Source organism: Malurus melanocephalus, unplaced genomic scaffold, assembly GCF_030028575.1.
Source record: "Malurus melanocephalus ecotype Western Australia unplaced genomic scaffold, MMel_1.1 scaffold_735, whole genome shotgun sequence".
Taxonomy (NCBI): Eukaryota; Metazoa; Chordata; class Aves; order Passeriformes; family Maluridae; genus Malurus; species Malurus melanocephalus.
The window spans coordinates 195215-215999 of NW_026623967.1; the positions used below are offsets into that span (position 1 = coordinate 195215).

General features: G+C 36.6%; 1 protein-coding gene across 1 annotated transcript in view; it reads left to right on the top strand.

The window, feature by feature from the left end:
- Window positions 1–20785, top strand: part of LOC130584612 (protein furry homolog) — a 141041-nt gene that overhangs the window by 83904 nt on the left and 36352 nt on the right. The window contains exons 23-36 of the mRNA XM_057384698.1: window positions 161–285; window positions 471–528; window positions 3103–3194; window positions 3392–3564; window positions 4659–4819; window positions 5650–5760; window positions 7528–7682; window positions 9650–9749; window positions 10047–10218; window positions 11945–12201; window positions 12577–12723; window positions 16050–16218; window positions 16979–17069; window positions 19614–19696. Coding sequence (XP_057240681.1) covers window positions 161–285; window positions 471–528; window positions 3103–3194; window positions 3392–3564; window positions 4659–4819; window positions 5650–5760; window positions 7528–7682; window positions 9650–9749; window positions 10047–10218; window positions 11945–12201; window positions 12577–12723; window positions 16050–16218; window positions 16979–17069; window positions 19614–19696 — 1894 coding nt within the window. The remainder of the gene's footprint in view (window positions 1–160; window positions 286–470; window positions 529–3102; window positions 3195–3391; window positions 3565–4658; window positions 4820–5649; window positions 5761–7527; window positions 7683–9649; window positions 9750–10046; window positions 10219–11944; window positions 12202–12576; window positions 12724–16049; window positions 16219–16978; window positions 17070–19613; window positions 19697–20785) is intronic.

Here is a 20785-nt window from a genome sequence, read left to right on the forward strand (position 1 = left end):
AGTTAGACTGGTGTATTGGTATCTGTAACAGTAAAATAATTTCAGCATGTTTTTAAAGTATGTATTGGATCTTGGACAATGTTTGTTTGTAAAAAAAGCTGTGTTTACTTAATATTGATAGCCTGACAATTAAATTCAACAATATTTTAATATATTTTAGGCCATTGGAACTCCATCTGTTGGGGTCTTACTGAAGCAGCTAGTTCCTTTGATGAGACTTGAAAGCATAGAAATTACAGAATCACTTGTATTAGGATTTGGAAGAACAAATTCCCTTGTTTTCAGGTACTTCTCCACTTATGTTCTCAGTAATCTGCTTCTAATAAAAATGCTTTTTTGTTGCAACTTAAATATATATTTAGATTTTTATTTACACTTCAGAACTTTGTTTTTATATGCTGAATAAAATATTGATGCTTTYCAAAGGATACTAGATTTTGTTTACAAATATTTATGTTCTTTTAATTTAGGGAATTAGTAGAAGAACTTCACCCACTAATGAAGGAAGCCCTAGAAAGAAGACCAGAGGTTAGTTGCAAAAATCAAATGTACTAGTTTTTCTTAACTGAAAAGTTACTTTTAAGATAGTAATTCTGTCTGTTTGAAATACATTGTTCTGTACTAACTAGCAAATTAAGCTCTGTGTGCAATGAGAATTTTATTAATTTTTTAATTTAAAATAATTTCATTAAAACCCAGTTTAATTTAAATTCTGTCAGTGATCTGAAATGTGCAATATAGAACTCTGTTCTGAGGAAAAAATTCCCATCCAATATGGAACCTTCTCATATAGAACTGTGATGTATTGTAAATTCACTTTCAGTATCTAAAAAAAAAAAAAAAAAAAAAGCTTTGGCAAAGCTGGGTTACAAGCACATTTTATAGCAGTGTTTAGATGTGCTTTTATTTTCAGGGAAGGCAGGGTGACCTATTCCAGCTTCATGGAAAAGTCACAGAATGGCTGCAAGGGTCCAAAATGGTCCAACCTCCCTGCTCATGCAGAGTCATCCTGGATCACATGGCACAGGATTCATTCTAAATACAATCAGTTAATTGACCAGTGACAAATTCATCAGAGTTTTCACCTTCATTATAGTACTCTTTATTTTTATAATAGACCATAGCACTGGAAGGATTCCCAGCAGGTCTTGCAATTCACAACAAAGAGAATGTTGTGTTCTTAAAAATCTCTGGTGGTAAAATCTGTAGCCTCAGTAAGCAGTTTAGTCTCAGGATGTAGCTAAACAGGAAAGCCATGGGGAGAGGCTCATTGCTGGACTCAAGTTGCTGTTCTGCTCAGTTTTCCCTCCCTGACTCAGTTTTGGACCATTCCATCTGACTCCAAGGTAGAAATTAGAGATGGCTCATGGGCAATTCTTAATAATTCTGCATCTGCCAGACCACTAGCTACCACTAGTCTGCTACCACTGCATTGCTCCACACCTCAATTTGTCTGTGTGGCTTCCATCCYGATGAAATCATTGATTTGAAGGTCACTTGTTTTGATATTGGGCAGAAGTGGATTCCTCAGGAAAGGAATTGCCAGAATTCAGAGGTTTATAATATGCAGCAAGAGCAAATTTAGCACATGGAATTGTCAGTAGAAGAATACAAGAGGCTGCAACATTGATTGCTGTGTTTTTCCTAATATGGATAAATGGGCCCCCTTCCTGCAAACAGTGCTAGCAGGAAAGCCAGGAGTGACTGTATGGTTTGTGTAGCTGTAGAGAGCACAGCAGGCCTCCATGTCAGCAGGCAGGTATCCAACACGCCAGAAGCAATGTCCTGGAACATAGGCTGTGACTGGGAAGAGAATTACCAGCATGGCCAAGAGCTGCAGGGGTAAACCAAAATGAACATTGCACAAGATCTGCCCTGTGGGCGCTGGCACGGAGCTTGCCAGATTACCTCCAGCACTCGCAGGAGGTAGCTGTGTCTGGCAAACAGTGTATTTCAGTAAAACTGCTTTTTTTCTCTATATATGCTTCCTGGAACCTTAAAGGTGTAACAGGAGAAAAACAGGGTGCTGAATAGAGCAAATCAAATGACATAATTATTTGAATAAAGCAGTTGGCTAGGATGCTGAAATTCTGCTGGTTCTGGGTCAGAATATCAGGCAAAGCATCATTTTGTTCTCCCAGGCATCTACTGCTGGCCAAGGACAGAGCCAGAGTTCTAGAAGACAACTTAGATCTCAGTATTGCTCAGTTTTGAAGAGCAGAATCTGTGTTTTCTTGCTTTTCTTGTTCTGGCAGCAAGTTTCTTTGAGAGCAATAGCAGCTTTTTTACCTTCTCAAGTTTTTCTCTCTTAGGGGAGATATAGGATACAAACAACTCAATTTAGACTTTCAGCAAAGAACAAGCCTTGTTGCATTCACATCTTTCCAGGAAAGATAGACGTGAGAAAGGACAGACAGGTTTGTACAAGGCAGTGGGGTACACTGAGCCAGTTAACAACCGTGCAGTGCTGTTCTGTGGGAGGATTTTGCATTTGCATTACTGTGTGCAAAACCCCTGCAGTCAGCACACCCAGCACTGGGTTGCACTGGTGTTTGCTGGGAGCTCCCTGGTATGTTGGTGATCATGTGTTCCAGCATTGCCAAGTTCAGGAATGGCTGTTCACTAAAATATATGTTCCTTAGGTCTGGGTATCTGTTCTGCACTTGAGTGCGTCCAGGACCCAAACTAGGGTTAGACATTAAGCTAACATGAACATCCCTGTTACCTGGAGATAGCCTAGGATTTTTTTGTACAGGAACCTGAAGGCAGCATCATTTTTTTTTTTTTTTTGGTAGAGGAACCTTGCATATTAGTTGTTGTTATCCAGTATTTAATTTCCACATTTTCAATAAACACTATTAGTTGTTTATTGTTAGCAATTTTTTCAAGAATAATTACAAAGACAAAAAATTGATCATATTCAGTTCTTTGTTAATGTATAAACACTAAGTTATGGTGAAATATCCCAAAGCATTTGGGTTCCTTCACGAAAAAAATTCTTGGAGTTCCTAAATCTCAGTACAATACTGGCATTTCTGAAGCTACTAGATTTTGGCATGTACATCTATGCATATTAAAATGGTTGTTATTTTACATTCCAAGAACAAGAAACGTCGAGAACGACGAGACCTACTAAGGCTGCAGCTACTGCGAATTTTTGAGCTCCTCGCTGATGCTGGTGTTATAAGTGACAGGTAGGACTATGATTCAAATATTGAATTTTTAAGTGAAATGATTTTTGGTGCTTGCCACAATGAGATTGAATCAATATGTTCTTTGAGGAATTGTGTAGTCAATCAGATATGGAGAGATTCGCATGCATTTCTTCAGAAAACTGAAGTATAACTACTCTGTTACTTTCTATTAATCTATAACTTTTCCTTTTTGTTAGTACAAATGGAGCCTTAGAAAGAGATACACTAGCCCTTGGAGCCTTGTTCTTGGAGTATGTTGATCTGACTCGCATGCTTTTGGAGGCTGAAAATGACAAGGAAGTCGAGATACTTAAGGATATGAGAGCACATTTCAGTGCAATGATTGCCAACTTGATTCAGTGTGTTCCAGGTATGGTGCTAAATTATCTCAGTACACTATGAAATCACAGTTAATATAAGTGTTGAAAAAGTAATTTTTCATTTCCTTTTTTTGTCTATGCTTTTTTCACTGCTTGTGAATTGTCATACAATGAATGTAAAGGGGAATGCAGAAAATAATGCATTCAGAAGTCTATTAAGATTGAAATAAAAATGTCGGTAAAGCTTGATGAAGCTTGTAATAATCATATATAAGAATCACCTCTTTGAAAGCCCAGCAAAGCAACTGTGACCTCCAGGGACTCCACATTCTTTGACATAAGGCCTTATTTTCTTCCCTCTGACTTGATTGCCAGTCTTGATAAACTCAGGCAGGCCTTGAAAAATACAAGTAGGTACAGAAAATGTGCAGTATTAAATGCAGTGAAAAGCTTGCCCAAGGTGTTGAGTCAGTATCTCATGTTATCTGAGTCCAGTTGTATCATGAAGATTTATCCAACTGATTTCATGTTTTTTATGTATTGTAATATCACTTCAGAGATCTAGCATGATTACATTAGCAAAAAAGAAAAAAAAAAGCCTCTGCTTTAAAGGCCTTGATCTAATCACTGGAAGATGAGATCTGGAGCTTTTTTTTTTTCATTTGCTCAGGTAATTCAGCTGTTCAGAATATATACCACATACTTGTCATGAACAAAGAGCCACCAGGTTTCTTTGATTTATTGTCCCTACCTATTACTATATTAGAGTGAGACATCCATATTGTTTAGGCTCAGATTTAAAAGATTGGAAAAATCATGTAAATACTTGCCCCTAAAGGAATGTGAGAGGCAGTGAAAACCCTGATTTTGTAATTAGTTTATTGCATGCTTTTCTATAGTCAGATGTTCACGTTTGTATAACTGCACATTAATTCAGAACTGACGCTTCTTGGAAATAAGATGCATCCTACTCACTTGGTCAGATTTTTTTAAAGGAGCTTAGATACTTAGAAATAGCTGCATGTTACACATATAAAAACCCCTACCTTTTTTGTAGAAATTTGAGATTAATGTCATCATTGTGCCACATGAATGTGTATTTCATATTAACAAATCACAACTATTTCTATTTCTGTTCACTTAGTCCATCACAGGAGATTTCTCTTCCCTCAGCAGAGCTTGAGGCATCACCTGTTCATCTTATTCAGCCAGTGGGCAGGACCTTTCAGTATTATGTTCACACCGCTGGACCGTTACAGTGATAGAAATCATCAGATTACAAGATACCAGTATTGTGCATTAAAGGTATTTAAAGTCTCACTGTACAAATCAGTAATAACAGTTTGCCAGTCAAAGTGTAAGTCAGTGTAGAGTCTATTTCTTTTTGTTTCACAGAAATTTGAAATGGCATACTTGATGCAAACTTGTATGCTCATGTGGATATTTACGTAGAATATAGAACTGAAGTTAATTTTTTTTCTTTGCAGACACTTTTCAAGGCTCAGTATTTTAAAAACCAGAATGCATTTTAAAATTTTACTTAGCTGTTCATTAACAGGTTATCAGATTCAGCAAGAAGATCTCAGGCTCTGAAATTAAGTAAAGATCCAGTTCAGTATCTTACTATCTCTACCAATGCACATCTCAGGAATATCTCCCACACCTGCCTGGACACATTGCTCAGTAATAATGTACTTTTATGGCAAAACTGATTCCAACTCCCCTGCATAAGTAAGCTGGGAAAGTAATAGCTTATGTATTTACCTAAGCTGCATCACKTGCTGTAAGACAGTTTTAATTTTTGCAGTAATGTGCTATTGAAACACCTGAGTATATTTTAATAGTTTTTGTAGCTTGATTTGTGAAGACAGGGTAAAATTTTAAAAATGCATCTTGGAGAATGGGTAAACTAGGCAAGAGCACTCCTTCCAAAATGCTTAAATTGAGCATAATCTTGAATCTGTTAAAATCTATAGCAACATAATAGTTGAATTTTAGCAAAGCCAACTGATACCGTTTTCACCGTATCTCCCTGAAAATGCAAAACAAGTGGCAGTCCTGTTAGCCTGGGGTCAAATAATTTGAAAGGTTCATTGTGTTACTTTTTGTGTAACAAAAGTTTCCTGTGTTTCTAGGCCATGTCAGCTGTGCTCTGCTGTGGCCCCGTGTTTGATAACGTTGGTCTTTCCCCTGATGGGTATCTTTACAAATGGCTTGATAACATTCTGGCTTGTCAAGATTTACGTGTAAGTATTGACCAAAATGCAACACTGATGAACAATTACTCACGGTACAGAGTTAGTAAAGAGTTTGTGACTGCAAGAACTATAATTGTGTCCATTTTGAATATCCCTTCCTGCTTGGTAATGTAGATGCTGACAAAACAAATGTGACTGAAAGTTGTGTGATTAGATCTTGCAAATAAGTGATAAAATGAATGATTCAGGAGAGGGGGAAAAAGGTGYTTTTTTCTTCTCCAAGAACATGTAATAGATTATTCTTGCCATTATCCATTTCTGTGAAGATGGGCTTTGACTTTGTAACTACACAGCCATAACTTTGTGTGTGTAGCTGACTCGACTATTTCTTTGATTAAAGAGGAGTAGATTGGTGACTTGCATCAAGTGGATGTAGAGAACAATCTCTCTCTTTTGATATCTTGCACTTTGTCCTGCTGTTCTCCCTAAAATTCTCATACCAGCACACAAAACTCTGGTAAGAAAAGGCAAACAACAGAACCTAAATAAATGCATGTGAAGCAGTTAGAGGATAGAGTCTGTGGAAGTGGTAATTGATTAGAAAAAGGTCAAACAATTTAGAAGACAGAAGGGATAGCTATAGAGAAAACCCTTCAGAAATTACATAGGGTTTTGGAATGTTGGTAGGGACAGAGCTATAAAGATATGTGTACATTATACTTATAACTGAAACTCTTAGAGTTGTGAAAACTCACAGCACTAGGGAAAGTAAAAAATACTATTTTCCTCCTGACATATTTTCATTATGACCAACAAATATGATATCACCATGTGCAATTTATCATTAGCATATAGTATTCATAAAGTGACTCGAGGCAAAAGTTGTCTTTTTTAAAGTTTTCCCCTTGGGATGCAAAATTTGGATATGATGGGTGAAATATGTTTACCCTAAGCTAATCACTACAATTCATGATTAGTCATTGTAATGAAGGACTGTAATTAAACTGCATTGCTTATACAACTGGTTCAGATTTAGATGAGAAGGATCCTACCTGGTCCATTAATAATCAGCATCATCATTAATAATCAGCATGATTTAGAGCCTTACAAGCAATTACCTACACTTGGTGTAATATTAATAATTAATACTAATTATTACCAGTGTTTGGTGTTTCTTCTGGTACTGAATGAACACAAAGGCACAGTCCAAGCCTTAGTTGTCATGTTTTCTACTACAGTTGCTACTGTCATGTAATAGTGGTGGTACCATGATTAAGTGATTTGTGATCTGTAGGGAGAGTTTTAGATTGCTTGATGTAGTTGGATTGAACATACAAGGTTTCAGTTTTGTAAAAGATATTTTTCTTTGCCTGCCTTGTTTCTGTGTTATTCAAAAGAAGGATAAACATGAAAGTCTGTCACTTTGTGAAATTCACATGAAGTAGGAAATCAGTTATCAAGTCACTTAACTGATATAAATGGAAGTTGCCCAAGAATACCTACCAAATATCTTAGATTTTTTTTCTGAAGATTCTGATTTTTCATGTGTGTGTGTATGTGTGTATGTGTGCCTAACTTTGGAAAATTTATTTCATTTATGGAGTCTTCGTACATACTTTTTTTCTCAAGTGAGGAGTATGGAAACCTGAGTCACATTACAACTCTGCTATCCCAAAACTAAATTTATTACAAATGTTCTGATTTCTTTTTACACATTTGAATGTTCCATTTTCTCCCTGTTTTGCCTATGTCACTCTGAATTTTAGAGAATGAACATACCTGACCCTACCAATCACCATTTTAACATTTGCTCAGGTTCATCAGCTTGGCTGTGAAGTTGTAGTCCTGTTGCTGGAACTGAATCCTGATCAAATCAATCTGTTCAACTGGGCTATAGATCGATGTTACACAGGATCATACCAGCTTGCCTCTGGGTGTTTCAAAGCCATTGCAACTGTGTGTGGAAGCAGGTAATAATTATTCTATTAATCTACACTTTCAAATGTAAAGAAAAACTGAAGGTTCAGCTCACTGTGTTGTAAGGAGTGTTGGTCACACTCATATCTTCTCAAACAATTCTTGCAGATTGTATTGCTTGATTTTAATGATTCTGAAAACAAAGTGATGTGCTTGGTAAAAGATGTTCTTACTATATATGTATTTGAAATCTGGGCCATTTTGATGCTATTTTGCTCAGAAAGATACAAAAAAGCTACAACAGGTTTATTTGAATGTAAGTCATAAATCTGGTTTCAAAGGATTTGTCACAGTTTTTATTTTAATTTATAAGAGGAAAAATATTTTAAATGTCAATAGCTTGAAAGTCATTATTTTGACTTATCATTATCTTGAAACTCATGTTCCTTTTCTAACTGGCTTTCATTTTATTTGGTTGGTTYCTCTTCTGTCAACTGGTATCATCATGACTGCTAATGCTGAGTAAGCACGGGCTACATGAAGACATGAATACAAATACTACTTTTGTGTCAGGCCTTCATAAAACTCTATGACTTTTTTATTTTTGAAAACAGCATTTGTAGAGAACTTAAATAATGCAGTAATTTGCTTCTTATTAAAMTAAATGTGAAAATTTACTCTTGAGAAAAATAATTTGGCATAGAGAAATATTTGGGATATAAAAAGTCAACTGTTCTTGCTGGAACAACTAGTCTAGAGGCTGCATTATATTGAGATTTTTAAAATATGAATAGAATTTTGTSTTTGTAATTTCAGTTATGTTAACAGGGCTTTTATTTTAATGAACACAGAAACATAGCAGTTTCAGCCAGTCCTTTTTCCTCAAATTGTTACCTGTGCTGCTGTGTCCTGCACATTCTTACTGTCAAAATTGAGAGTATGATCTTTGTGATTTACTTTGAAAGGAAAGTCTTCCTTCTAGCAAGCTGGGAATTTTTATTAATATTTGAAAGCTGTTAATAGTTTTTCCTCTATCATCTGTCAAAATGTACCAGGAGACCACTGCTTAAACTACCTGTAAAATGAGCAGCAATGTCTCATTGRTGGTGTCCTTCCAGCTCTCTACAAAGAAGCCACTTGCCTTCATTTCTTTTCTTTTTATACTTATTTTTTGAGCAGTGGAAGGTCAAAGAGACAGTTGCAGAGCTTGGCTTGCAGCTAGTATTTGGAATTACCAAGAATGTCCCACACCATTCATGCCATATTAGAAAGTCCAAATAGGCATCCTGCAGCCATCCAAGAGCATTGTATCTGACATCTAGAATGACAAATTGATGGTTCACAATTCAATCAGTGCTTTTACAAATCGTCATGGGAAAACAGAAACGCATTTAATGCAAATCCAAATATTGTGACATGGGAATTACTCTTCTAACAGTATTCTTATTAAGTTAACATTTTGATTTATTTAATCTTACAGTTGATGTTGACTTTATAGATAGAAGACTTTTTGAAGCCGTTCTTCATGTTTACTCTTCGAAAACCATTTTCATGGAATTGTCTTAACACCTCAGAATGCTTGTGTCAGAGATAATGTCTTTTGTCCAAAGGGACTGTTTTATCATCAGCTTGGATTAAGAAATTTTTTATCCCTGGAAATCTGCATGCTCCCCATTTTCTTTTATGGGGATTTCTCTGTCCTGTAAACAGTTCTTGTTATAAATAAAATGAATTGACAGTTATAGACACAGGTATTGCCTTTCTCACTGCGGGTAACTCAGTGCATTCGTAAGCATTAGTCTAAGGTAATTATAAATAATCCTTTTTTTCTTCCTGTTCACCAGATGGTGCTTTGATAAAGCAGTGTGTATTCATAAGAGCTCCCTTTCCCATATTTCGATGATAGAACAGATAAAAGAAAGATGGCATTTTCTTTAGACCATGTGACAGAGTAAATCAGAGTGAATATACTCTGCATTCCTCACCAACATTCACAAAAATGTACTGTTTATTCTTCTAGGAACTACCCTTTTGATATCGTGACGCTTTTAAATTTGGTACTGTTCAAGGCATCTGATACCAACAGAGAGATTTATGAAATTTCCATGCAACTTATGCAGGCATGTATCAGCTAGTTTTTTTGTCCTCAGTCCTTGGAGATTTTTTTTATTCACTTCTTATAAAGTACTGTTTATTTATATTTTAGTTTTGTTTTGAAAATAAACCATCAGTTTTGTCTTAGTTATAAATACTTAGCAGGAATATTTACTTCAAAATTAATGTTACAGTGTCTTCCACATTTGGAGCATATAGTCTGAGACATACAGAGCATTCTCTAATAGCTAATCTTGAAATGCTGATATTTCCTGAACTAATGAATTTTTATTGTCTCATTTAATTTTATTTTTCTTTTGTAGATCCTTGAATCAAAACTTTTTGTTTATTCAAAAAAGATAGCTGAGCAGAGACCAGGCAGTATCTTGTATGGGACACATGGTCCATTGCCACCTCTTTACAGTGTCTCACTTGCCCTTCTTTCATATGAACTAGCAAGGATGTATCCTGAGCTTACCCTTCCACTTTTTTCAGGTACCTGTATTTATTTGACTCATTATTTCCATTGCATTTTGTTTAACAGGCTGGACTGCTACCATTATGAACCACAGTTCTGTTGATAAATTTAGCTTGACTTTTTTTTATTCTAGTTCAGGTCAAATCAGATTTAGGAATTCAGTATATATTTCCTGGAGGTAGTTTCACAAAGTACAGAAACCCTCTTGGGGTACTCTGTGCCACTTCTGTGATCTTAGGGTAACTTTGAAATTATAAGTGCCCTGAATGAATTAAAATTGTGTTGGCAAACTCTACTATCATGGGTTCTCATATGATTCTTCTTATGCATGCATTTATATTGATCATACTTGTGAGGATGTATTTCTTCATTTTATATAAAAATTGCTTTAATTTTGGGCAGATTGATTGCCTGTGCCCAGTTCTACCAATTATACAAATCACCCTGAGTGATCTCTGCCTTCTGTTATTTGTCACATCTGCATATCTCAGTGTTTTGCGATTTTATCAAAAATATATATTTTTTTTCAAGTTACTGAGAAAAATGTTAAAGAATGAGACCTGCTGCAGCACAATTTAGAATATGCCCACTCTGAGACCATCCCTGGGAACAATGATGTTTTGAGACATATCTGTCTGTTTTAATTAATCTCACGTGTTGCTCTAGTTTTTAGATAACAGAATGAAAATGTCTGTAATCATGGGAATTTTTAGTGGCTCTTAAAATCTCTTTCTGTTGTTTTTTTACTCAGTCTGTAGGGGCTGGAGGGAGCATAAAGGAACAATACATCATCCTTACATTTATCATTGCTCATGATACCATGAGTTATAAATAACTGGTGTAGGGAAATTCTGATGTCTCATTTATCATTAAGCAAATACTGTTCATTATTGCTGTTATCATCTACTCATGTTGCTGTAACAACTGTGTCATTAAAAAAACCTCAGATATACAGGATATTACAGTCCAAGTCAGAAATCCTTTCTGTACATCTAGAATCATAAGGAGGAGAGAAAAAAACAGGCAGTGAATAAAGAAAAGAAATGTTTGCTCTACTGATTTTACACAAGAATTCTGGTAAAGAGAGATAATGTGGTTCACATTGGCAGGAAGCTGTATTTCTTATCCCAGATTTTCCAAATCCCTTTGTCTTACAGTGCCAGTTCTTTTTTATAAGCTATATAAAGTGCTGTATACAAGCACTCCTGGACTGACAGCCAACTATGAATTTTACAGGCGTCCCCACAGGAGATAGGATCCCAATATATGCAAGAGTTTTTTTGTAAATTCAGTGTAATAAGTGCCTTGTTATTTAAACTATAGCTTAGAAATCTGGAAGCCAGTGGAGCATTTCTAATTCTGCAGATCACTTTTGTATATTCTGCAGAAGCTCTTGGAATTCTGGAGTTACCACCAGTAACTGAATTACCCTTTTTCCTCTTTATTAGCTTCCACTTCACTTAACATATAATATGGCACAGTCAGAAGGGGTGATTTTTTGTTTCTAAGCCCAGACTGTGTTAGTTATTTTAGACAGAAGACATGACCAATTGCTTGCTATTACTGAACATCAATTCAGTGTTTCTCTTCAGGAAGCTCAAGAACATCTTTTTGAATGCTTGTGATGTGCAAGGTAAAAACCATCAGGTAGTCTAGCAAATGTCAGAAATGTGATTTAAATAGCATATTTAGGGTTTTCATCATAAATTAATACGTTGTCCTTTTCAACTCTTACAACTTCAGAGGTAAGCCAGAGATTCCCAACAACACATCCAAACGGAAGACAGATCATGCTCACCTACCTGCTGCCATGGCTTCATAACATTGAACTGGTGGACAATAGGCTGCTCCTGCCTGGCTCAAGCCCTACCACTCCAGAAGATGAACTGAAGGACAAGGATGGGGAAATAGCAGTCACAAGTGGACTAAAAGGCAATGGCTGGGGCTCTCCTGAGGCCACCTCCCTGGTTCTTAATAATCTCATGTATATGACAGCCAAGGTAAAAAAAGCAAATCAAACAAAGAAACTGATGTGTAAAACTTCTGTTTCTTCCCTCCTGTACCAGAAATTTTACACTGGAACAGTCTGTACCAATCAGACAAAGCCTGCTTGATTTTAGGATTACTTTTTGTATTTACGGTCCTCAAGACTTCTTTTTCTTTTATGATTCAAGGCTTCTGCAGATCAGAACCTAGATACTTTTAAATAGAGTTTATGCTTTGAAGTTTTTTAGGTAGCTTTTTAAAATACTCTTTGGTAACTTTATATACAGCTTTTCACTGTGGTTTTTTTAATGAGAAAATGTTCTAAAAGAACATGCTTCATTTTAGAAATCTGCATATTTCAAGGAGTGTATGCCTATGATTCTTTGCAGTATGGAGATGAAATTCCTGGACCAGAGATGGAAAATGTCTGGAATGCTTTGGCCAACAATGAAAAATGGAGTAACAACCTTAGGATAGCACTGCAGTTCCTCATTAGTTTATGTGGTGTTAGCAGTGATACCATCCTTTTACCCTATGTAAGTCTTTACACTTTAATTTAGTAATATTTTTGCACTTTATTTACTGCCGAATATAAAGGTTTTGGTGAAAAAACCAGCTATCACCTGCAGAAAATTAATTTCTGTATCAAAAGCAAGAAATACCAACATATTCCCTGACACCCTGTACAAAATTGAATACCAGGAATAAAAGTGCCAGGAAACTGAAATTAAAATAAAGGAACTGAGTAGTTCAAATCTCAACCTCCACCAGTGGAGCACACCCCACTGCAATGGGAGATGGGCTTGTCTCCCAAAGAGAAACTTTGCATGTCTGTGTATGGGGACAGTAACAGAGTCTGACCATAAATTGCCAGAAAACACTGCATTCTCTTCTCCTTTAGCAGACTGAAGCTTTCTGTGGGGCATCTCAAGAGACAGAAGACAGTGAACATTTATAAGCTCCTTGCCATATCAATTTCTGCCTYTGCATAACTGTCATAAATTATCTAACGGTTGCTGCAACGTGCAGCTCAAACTGTGCTGGATATTGTATTTATTCAAGTTAAAATAAAATCCGAGCTGTCTGAGAAAAGCAGGCTAGTTCCATTCCCATGTTCCGTATTGCTCAGTTGCTGGGTGAAACAGAATCTAAATTTAGTGAATTTTCCAGCACAATTATTATATGCTGTTTTAATAGTTAGCCTCTTTCCATTGATTTCCCTGAAGTCAATTTGAAATTACTATTAATGTGATGAAATTTATCTAAAAAGTCTCACAAACATACTTCATTTACAGTTTCTGAAATAATAGTTAGCCCACAGTGCTTATGATGACTAGTATGCATATTAGAATAAAGAAAATAAAGGAGTTAAAAGAAAAGTCTTGAAGATGTTGTTATCGTACCATAGTTACCCTGCTTGTTTCCTTTTATTTGTAGGGTTTAGTGTTCATATTCTCAAATCAGGGTATGCATATGCCTAACTAGTCAAAAGAGAAAATTTTAAAGTAGAATTGGTATAAGAACAAGCTCAAGTATTTTATGAGAGGAAGATAAAGGGGTTGATGCCAAATATCTTGAGTGAGGGTAATTAAGATCTTTGTTGCAATTATGGCAGAGACTTTCCATTCAGTGTTGACCATGCTTTGAGCAGGTTAGATGAGAGGTTTCCCAGGTTTTTCCAACCTGCCTCATCCTACAGTCTATGACAGACTTGGAATTAGGCCCAAAGGTGGCCTCCACGAGGAGGAGCTATGTGGGTGGAGAACAAGTGAAAAACACAGAGATAAGACAGAAAACGAGGGCTGTTGTATTTCTCACCCTTTACGAAAGGAATAGGGGCAGTTTTCTGAGAGGAAGGAATAGTCCTGTGCTGAGTATGTGTCTCATTCTTAAATCTGTAGCCCGATTGGAAAAGCCTGATAACCCTGTCACATTTTGGCCAGGGGCCCCTTGCATACCTTATCCCCTATCCAGATACTTGCCAACTCAAAGTTTCCAGCACCTCCTTTTTCCAAAACTGTTGCCATCCCACAGCTCTGTGCAGCTTTTCCTCAAACACCCTCCTACCCAGAGCAGTTTTTTCTTCAAATTCTTCCTTTGCCTCAAAGCCTTGCCTTTCACAGCCCTGTCCTCCTCCAGGACAGCACAGTCCTCTTAGTTCACAAAGAGAGCAATCTGTTCTGACATCTCCAGCTTCATTTGCTCATCATCTCCTGTTTTGCCTGTGGGACTTTCCTGGTCTCCCTCCCAGGCTTCCAGCGGCTGGTGGCAGCAGCAACTGATGAGTTTCCCGTGTTTTCTACCACACAGTTAGTCTGTGTTTTGTAATGTTGTGTTAAAAGTCTGATTCTCAGATTTTGCAAAATCTGAAGGTTTTTAGCTTCTGTAGGAAGCCTGACTGTACTCGTGAGTCACCCCTTCACTGATAGCTTTATCTGGAGAAGGAAAATACACTGGTCTTATCACTTACATGTGCTCAGTGTTTTGCTAATGCCCTGGAGTCTGCACATAAGAAATCCTAGCTAACTCTGTTAACTACCCAAGACTGCTGATACTATAAACGTGTGTCTCCTGTTATCATGTAGATAACAGATACATGTTAGCAAATAAAGATCATTTGGACAGTTTATCAGCCCTGTTCCAGGTCACCTGGGCTGAAAAGAGTTGCAAGATTGCCAATTTACCCATCTCCTTTTGGAGCCCTCTGTGCCCCAAGGCAGTCACCAGCTGCTTTGTGCCTTCAGCCATCTGTTCTCCCTGTGTGGGTCCAAGCCAAAAGCATGCCTGACTCACATTTTTAAAATATTTTTCATCATCTAAATTAATTGCTTTTAGGTTTCCTTTAAGCATTTTTCCCAGGGCCCCAGTACAAATTGCTGACTTGTCCATTCTTTCACATTATGTAGTGAAAGATTTCTTGGAATATTTACAGTTCAGAAACCTCCTCAGCAAAGACAGTTTTGGGAACGTGATCCCTTCAGGGGTGAGAGAAGCTGAAAGTGGCACTGTGAGCCCAACCAGAAATGAGCCTCAGAAAGGAATTGGATTTGTATCTGGAAAGTCCCTGGGAAATTTTTGGCACAGTAGAGAAAAAGAGATTTTGCCTATGTGATTTTCTCTAAGCAAAAAAAAAAAAAAAAAAAAAAAAGAGAGAGAGAGAGAGAGGGAAAGACAGACAGTAAGGAAGTGATTGTAATGGAAATATTTAAGAGTATAAGAACAATACTTGGTGAGGCCAACAGGCTCAGACCAATATATTAACTCCCCTATAAGCATCTGTTCAGGGACATCTTTAAAAACAAGCAGGCAAGCACAAGTAGATACTTCCCCATATTGTCTCCCAGCTCCAGCAGTTTATGAATCAAATGTTTTTGAGCTGGAGAGAGTCTCTGCTCTTAATAACTATCAGGATCTTTTTCCCTCAGGAATTCAGCCAAATTTGGTCTCAGTATCTCAACAGTCCTCATTGCTGCAGTGCAGGTTTGAGGTCTTGTTAAAAGATTTATAGAAATTTCTAAAATTTCTGTAAATTATACTCTCAGATTTTTCAAATGAGGATAGATGAAGCCTGTATATATAACTACTCTGCCTTTCTTCCATTTGGTATTACTTTGCTTACAGATAAAAGTAGCACCTCAGAGCCTGCCTGGCTTATTCTTTGTGGCCACAGCCATAGTTCTGTAGATGTGCACGTTATGTWGTTATATACCTAAACAATTCATTGTGCATGGTAATGATCTTGTCAAAGTAAGTAGTTTTATAACTTGCATTCTGGATCACTTCAGTACTGCAGTGTAACATTTATTGATTTATTTGAAAATTCAGTTAGTCAGAGTTTAAAAAATGTTGTTTTCTTCCACAGATAAAGAAGGTTGCAATATATTTGTGTCGCAATAACACTATTCAGACAATGGAAGAACTTCTTTTTGAGCTGCAGCAAACAGACCCAATGAACCCCATAGTCCAACATTGCGATAATCCTCCATTTTACCGTTTTGCTGCCAGTAACAAAGCCTCAGCTGCAGCTTCTGGTATGACCTGAATGTGTTTTCTTCATAGTCTCCTGCTCTTTTAAGTCTTCATCTCTTTGTACAAAACAATCTCTTACCTTTGCGTCCATGCAGACCTGTGTAGATAAAGTACAAGTTTCAGGGCCTTGTTGCATGTCTAAATTACAGTTCTTTTTAATTTCTAATGTTATATATGTTTTGTTAACATAGGCTTAATTACCTTAAATATTTTAATAACATATTACCAGTATTTGATGCTGTTCTGAATTCTACCACTCTTTAGAAAACTCCACTCTCCGTGGCTCTTTTACTCAGAACAAGAAATTATTATCAAGGTATAGTCACAGCAGATACATCAAGTAGAGTTTCCTGAAAACTGAAAGCCTCAACAGTGTGGCAATTCTGTTTTGAAATGCTATTTCCAAGCTGTAGTAGTCAAATATCCTTAAGAACCAGCCATACCATTAACCTTGTAAATGCCTTGGAAAAATCCTTGAAAGACAATGTGCTATGACTTTTGAGCATGAACTTAGTTTGAGGAGTAGAAGACCAGCATTCTGTTAATCTACTTCTCAAAGGATGTAAACTTTACACTGTCCAGCCATGGAAGCAGGTGCTGGTTTACAGAAGTGTTCATTCATGTGTGCAAGTACTTGCAGGGTGAACACTTTGACTGCAGCGACTAAAACCCCTTTAATTTACGGGACTTTACTGCTTTGCAGATGTTGTCTGCTGCATGTAACAGCATTTGCAACAGTTCTTATTCACATCTCATTTACAGGAACCACCTCCAGCAGTAACACTGTTGTAGCTGGCCAAGACAGTTTTCCTGATGCAGAAGAGAATAGAGTGGTGAAAGAGACTGATGAAAGGTTTGTGGCTTTGGAGTTTTTTTTCCTCCAAAATGTGTATGTTTTCCTAGGGTAAGAGTGAGATATTGTACAGTGTTCTTCATTGTATTGTGAGGAGCTCTGATGCTCAGACTGATTCTAAGTGGAATTATCCCAGTATGTATATTTTTTWWAAAAAAAAAACTATTCTCACAATTCTAGTTCCTGGCTCTTGTCAATGCTACATTGTAAAGGAACAATTGTTAATCCTACATTGAATTAATTGTGCTGAGTAGATCATGGTTTTGTAGGAATTACCACAAAGGAGAAAGAAAAAAACAGGAGAGTGCACCAAATAATGGCTACTAAAATCTACACAAAAAATCAGATTTGATCACACAATTTGATTTCATGGACAGTGAGTAAAATTTAGTTTGCACATTTGTATCGATGATTGCACGGACACCTCATTTGTCTGGGTAAAATGTCTTAGATGACAGCTTTGGAAAATATTTTGCTTAGGAATCTTATTTCCAGTTTAGACTTTTGCTACTTTTGGCACATGCTGACAAAGGAACCAATAAATGCAAATTCTAAGAGCCATCAGATCCTAGAGCACAGACTCACAGATTGTTTCTCTCACAGAAACACTCTTAGTTTTGCAAGAGAGTTTTGAAGCATTTATAACAGTATTTGTCAGTAAGTGTATTAGTATTCTAGTAGTCACTCATAGTCACTAGTATCACTTCAGTAGCCCAGTCCACCTTCCCCAAGGTTCAGGGCTTAGAGGTACAGAGAAAATTATGTGGGCAAGCTTTTCTGTACTTCAGGACTTTTTGAATTACTTGCCCTCTACATATTGTAAACATGAGTASCATGTTGTCAGGTTAGTGAGATGTGTCTGCTAATTTAAATGTAAGGTAAAAAAATGGCACTCGTGGTGCTAAGTTTCAAATTGACAGTAAAACAGAATTGACTCAAAGTGATATTTTTCAGCATATGTACTAGAAATATGCTTAAAAGGAAGATAAAACTATTTTATCCTCTAAATTATTTTTTATTATTCTTTATGTAAGTGTTTATGGCTGTATAGTTTTAAGTTASATTTTTCTTTAGTTGATTTACTGGCAAGTTGAGGAAACATCTCCTATGGTACTTTAAATCAGGGTTTCTTGTCTTATGTAGTTTTAAAACCTTTAAAAAAGATTTTTTTCAGATTATTAATGTTTTTTCAGATTATTATTTAACCTTTAAAAAAGATTATTCAGATCTGCCAGAGTATGATAAAAATGAAAGGAAAATTACAAAGTTCTGTTATTGGTATTCAGGTTCATGCTGAAAGACACCTCAGAAAAAAATGGAATATCATTTGCCTGAATTCATTGCCGACATTTATGCTGCCAAAGGTGGTTGTAAGTGCATCTGCACTTCAAAACCAGTGTGTCAGTCTTAGAATGTCCTTTGATAATGACTTCATGCGTCAGGACATGAAGTATATGAAGATCATTAAATAATATTAAATAATGAAGGTCATAGATAAAATATCATGTATTGAGATGGCTCATGATGCCTTTTTGTCAACTGAACAAGGATTTTTTTTTGCCCCCTTATGAGACACATGTGATTTGGAGACAATGTAATACATTGGTGTATAGTGACATATCCTGCACGGATATATGAACATTAGTAAGAAATTGAATTTAAGTTTGTCTAGAAAATCTTCAGTTTTGTGTTGTTTGATGCACGGTTATTTCTAATTAGTTTCCTAGCTTTGCAGGAATGGTGATGTTTTTAGATCATGACTAGTGTGTGAGCTGTCAGTAGGGCACCTTTCATTCCACTTYAGGCCTGAGAACACAAGGTGCAGGGAGTCAGAGGAGATCACCAGTGAAAGTTAGCTCAGCAGGAATCTATGGCAGATTGCAGAACAGCTGTGAGCAGTTTGCACTGGCTCTCATATTCCTTAACTTTTCTGTTAGGTTTGCTCTGGCATTTGCTGGATTCTCCTCTTGAAGGGTGATCTGCTGCATCTTTTCCTGCTTGGTACCTGTGTGGTCTTGCCTTTGGACTACCCAGTCAGTCAGTCAGTCAGTCAGTCAGTCACAGAATCACAGGAGATTCTAAGTTGGAAGGGGCTCACAAGGATCATGGAGTCCAGCTCTTAAGTGTATGGCCCATATGGAGTTCAGACCCACAACCTTGGCATCATGCTCTAACTGCTTTAGCAAGTTGGCAGGATTTTGTCCCTGAACATGGTCTGTGACAAATAGTAGCTGTGAACTATTTTATATCTTAGTTCATCATTAGCAGCTTCTTGCTTCAAAAAAATTACGCATTTGCAGCATGAGAGTTTCTCTTTGCTAAATTTAAAAGCTTATGGCACAGGAGCACACTGTTAGAACTTCTCAGAAACTGACTGTAAAAATGTTCTGTGGAAAGGATCAAAGTTACATTCAATTGCTGTCTACTCCTGTATAAAAAAGTGCATTCTTAAGGAAATGCTTTTGTTTTTTTAGGATAAACATAAAGTCCAGATGTTTAATGTCAGTCTGTGTTTTAATGAAGATGTTTTTCTTTCGTTTGAAGGTTCAGTAATGTCATCAGAGCACATACCCGACTAGAGTCAAGATACAGTAATAGCTCTGGAGGATCTTATGATGATGACAAAAGTAAGTTCTGTTCAATTTAAAGAAATTTCTGGTGTTTTRGTTGGAGAGGAAAACATTCAAATAGCCAGCAGAGGCTCTCTGTTTAAATTCTGTATAAACAATAACATAGCATCACCATACAGGGAGTGTTCTTGTTTTACCTTCTTCTGAAGAATAATTTAATTAATTTGCTTTATCTAATCTGGGTTCAGCCAAACACATTTGAAGGCCAGAGAACTTTCCAGAAAGCAGCAGCAGAGAATCCTCCAGAGAGTAACACCTTGGGCCTTTCATACCTGGCAAGGCAAAAGACTTGTAAGAGCTTTAGAGCAAATGCTTTGGGTTGTGCCATTTGGCAGTATATCCCTCTGGGTCAAGTGCTGTTATATGAGCATGAAAAGATATTCAGGAGTTTCCAAATATGAGATCTTATCTCCTCATTCGCTTTTGTCTGCTCTCTGCAAACGATTTCTGGCTACACTGTGTGAACATGTCTTAGAGGGTTGATGGGGATGCTGAGCATCCTTCATGTTCTTTACCTGTTTCTGCTAAATGGGCTACTAATGGGCACCTGGTGCTCAGCAGAGATTCCAAAGAAAACCAATGGTACTGTTCAATAAGAGTGTAAAATTGAGGAGTTGGATGGTTTGACTTATTTTGAGTGAATTGTAAGGAAGACAATTTACAGATTTTGGTTAGGACCTAAACAAATGTAAGAAAGGCAAGAACTTGCTATTGACTTTCATCTCTGGCTTATTAAAACCAGGTCAAGTAATACATAGTATATATATAGATTAAGTAACATATATTAAGTAATATATATCTTGATTTGGTTGTTACAGACATCATTTTAGAACATTATTTTGACATAAAAAGTAAAGATGTTATGTATTCTTTAATCCAAGTAATTTTTAGCAGTACTCTTCCACAAATACAAACACGGTAAAATACAACACAATAGGACAATTTGATGTACATCAACAACTATAGTTCATGATTATGAAGCACAATATTGATAAAATATTGTGTATGTACAGCCTCCAGTGTTCAAATACACAAAAAAGTGTGCAACATTTTAAACTCAGTGGGGTTTAGTACACGTGTCTTGGA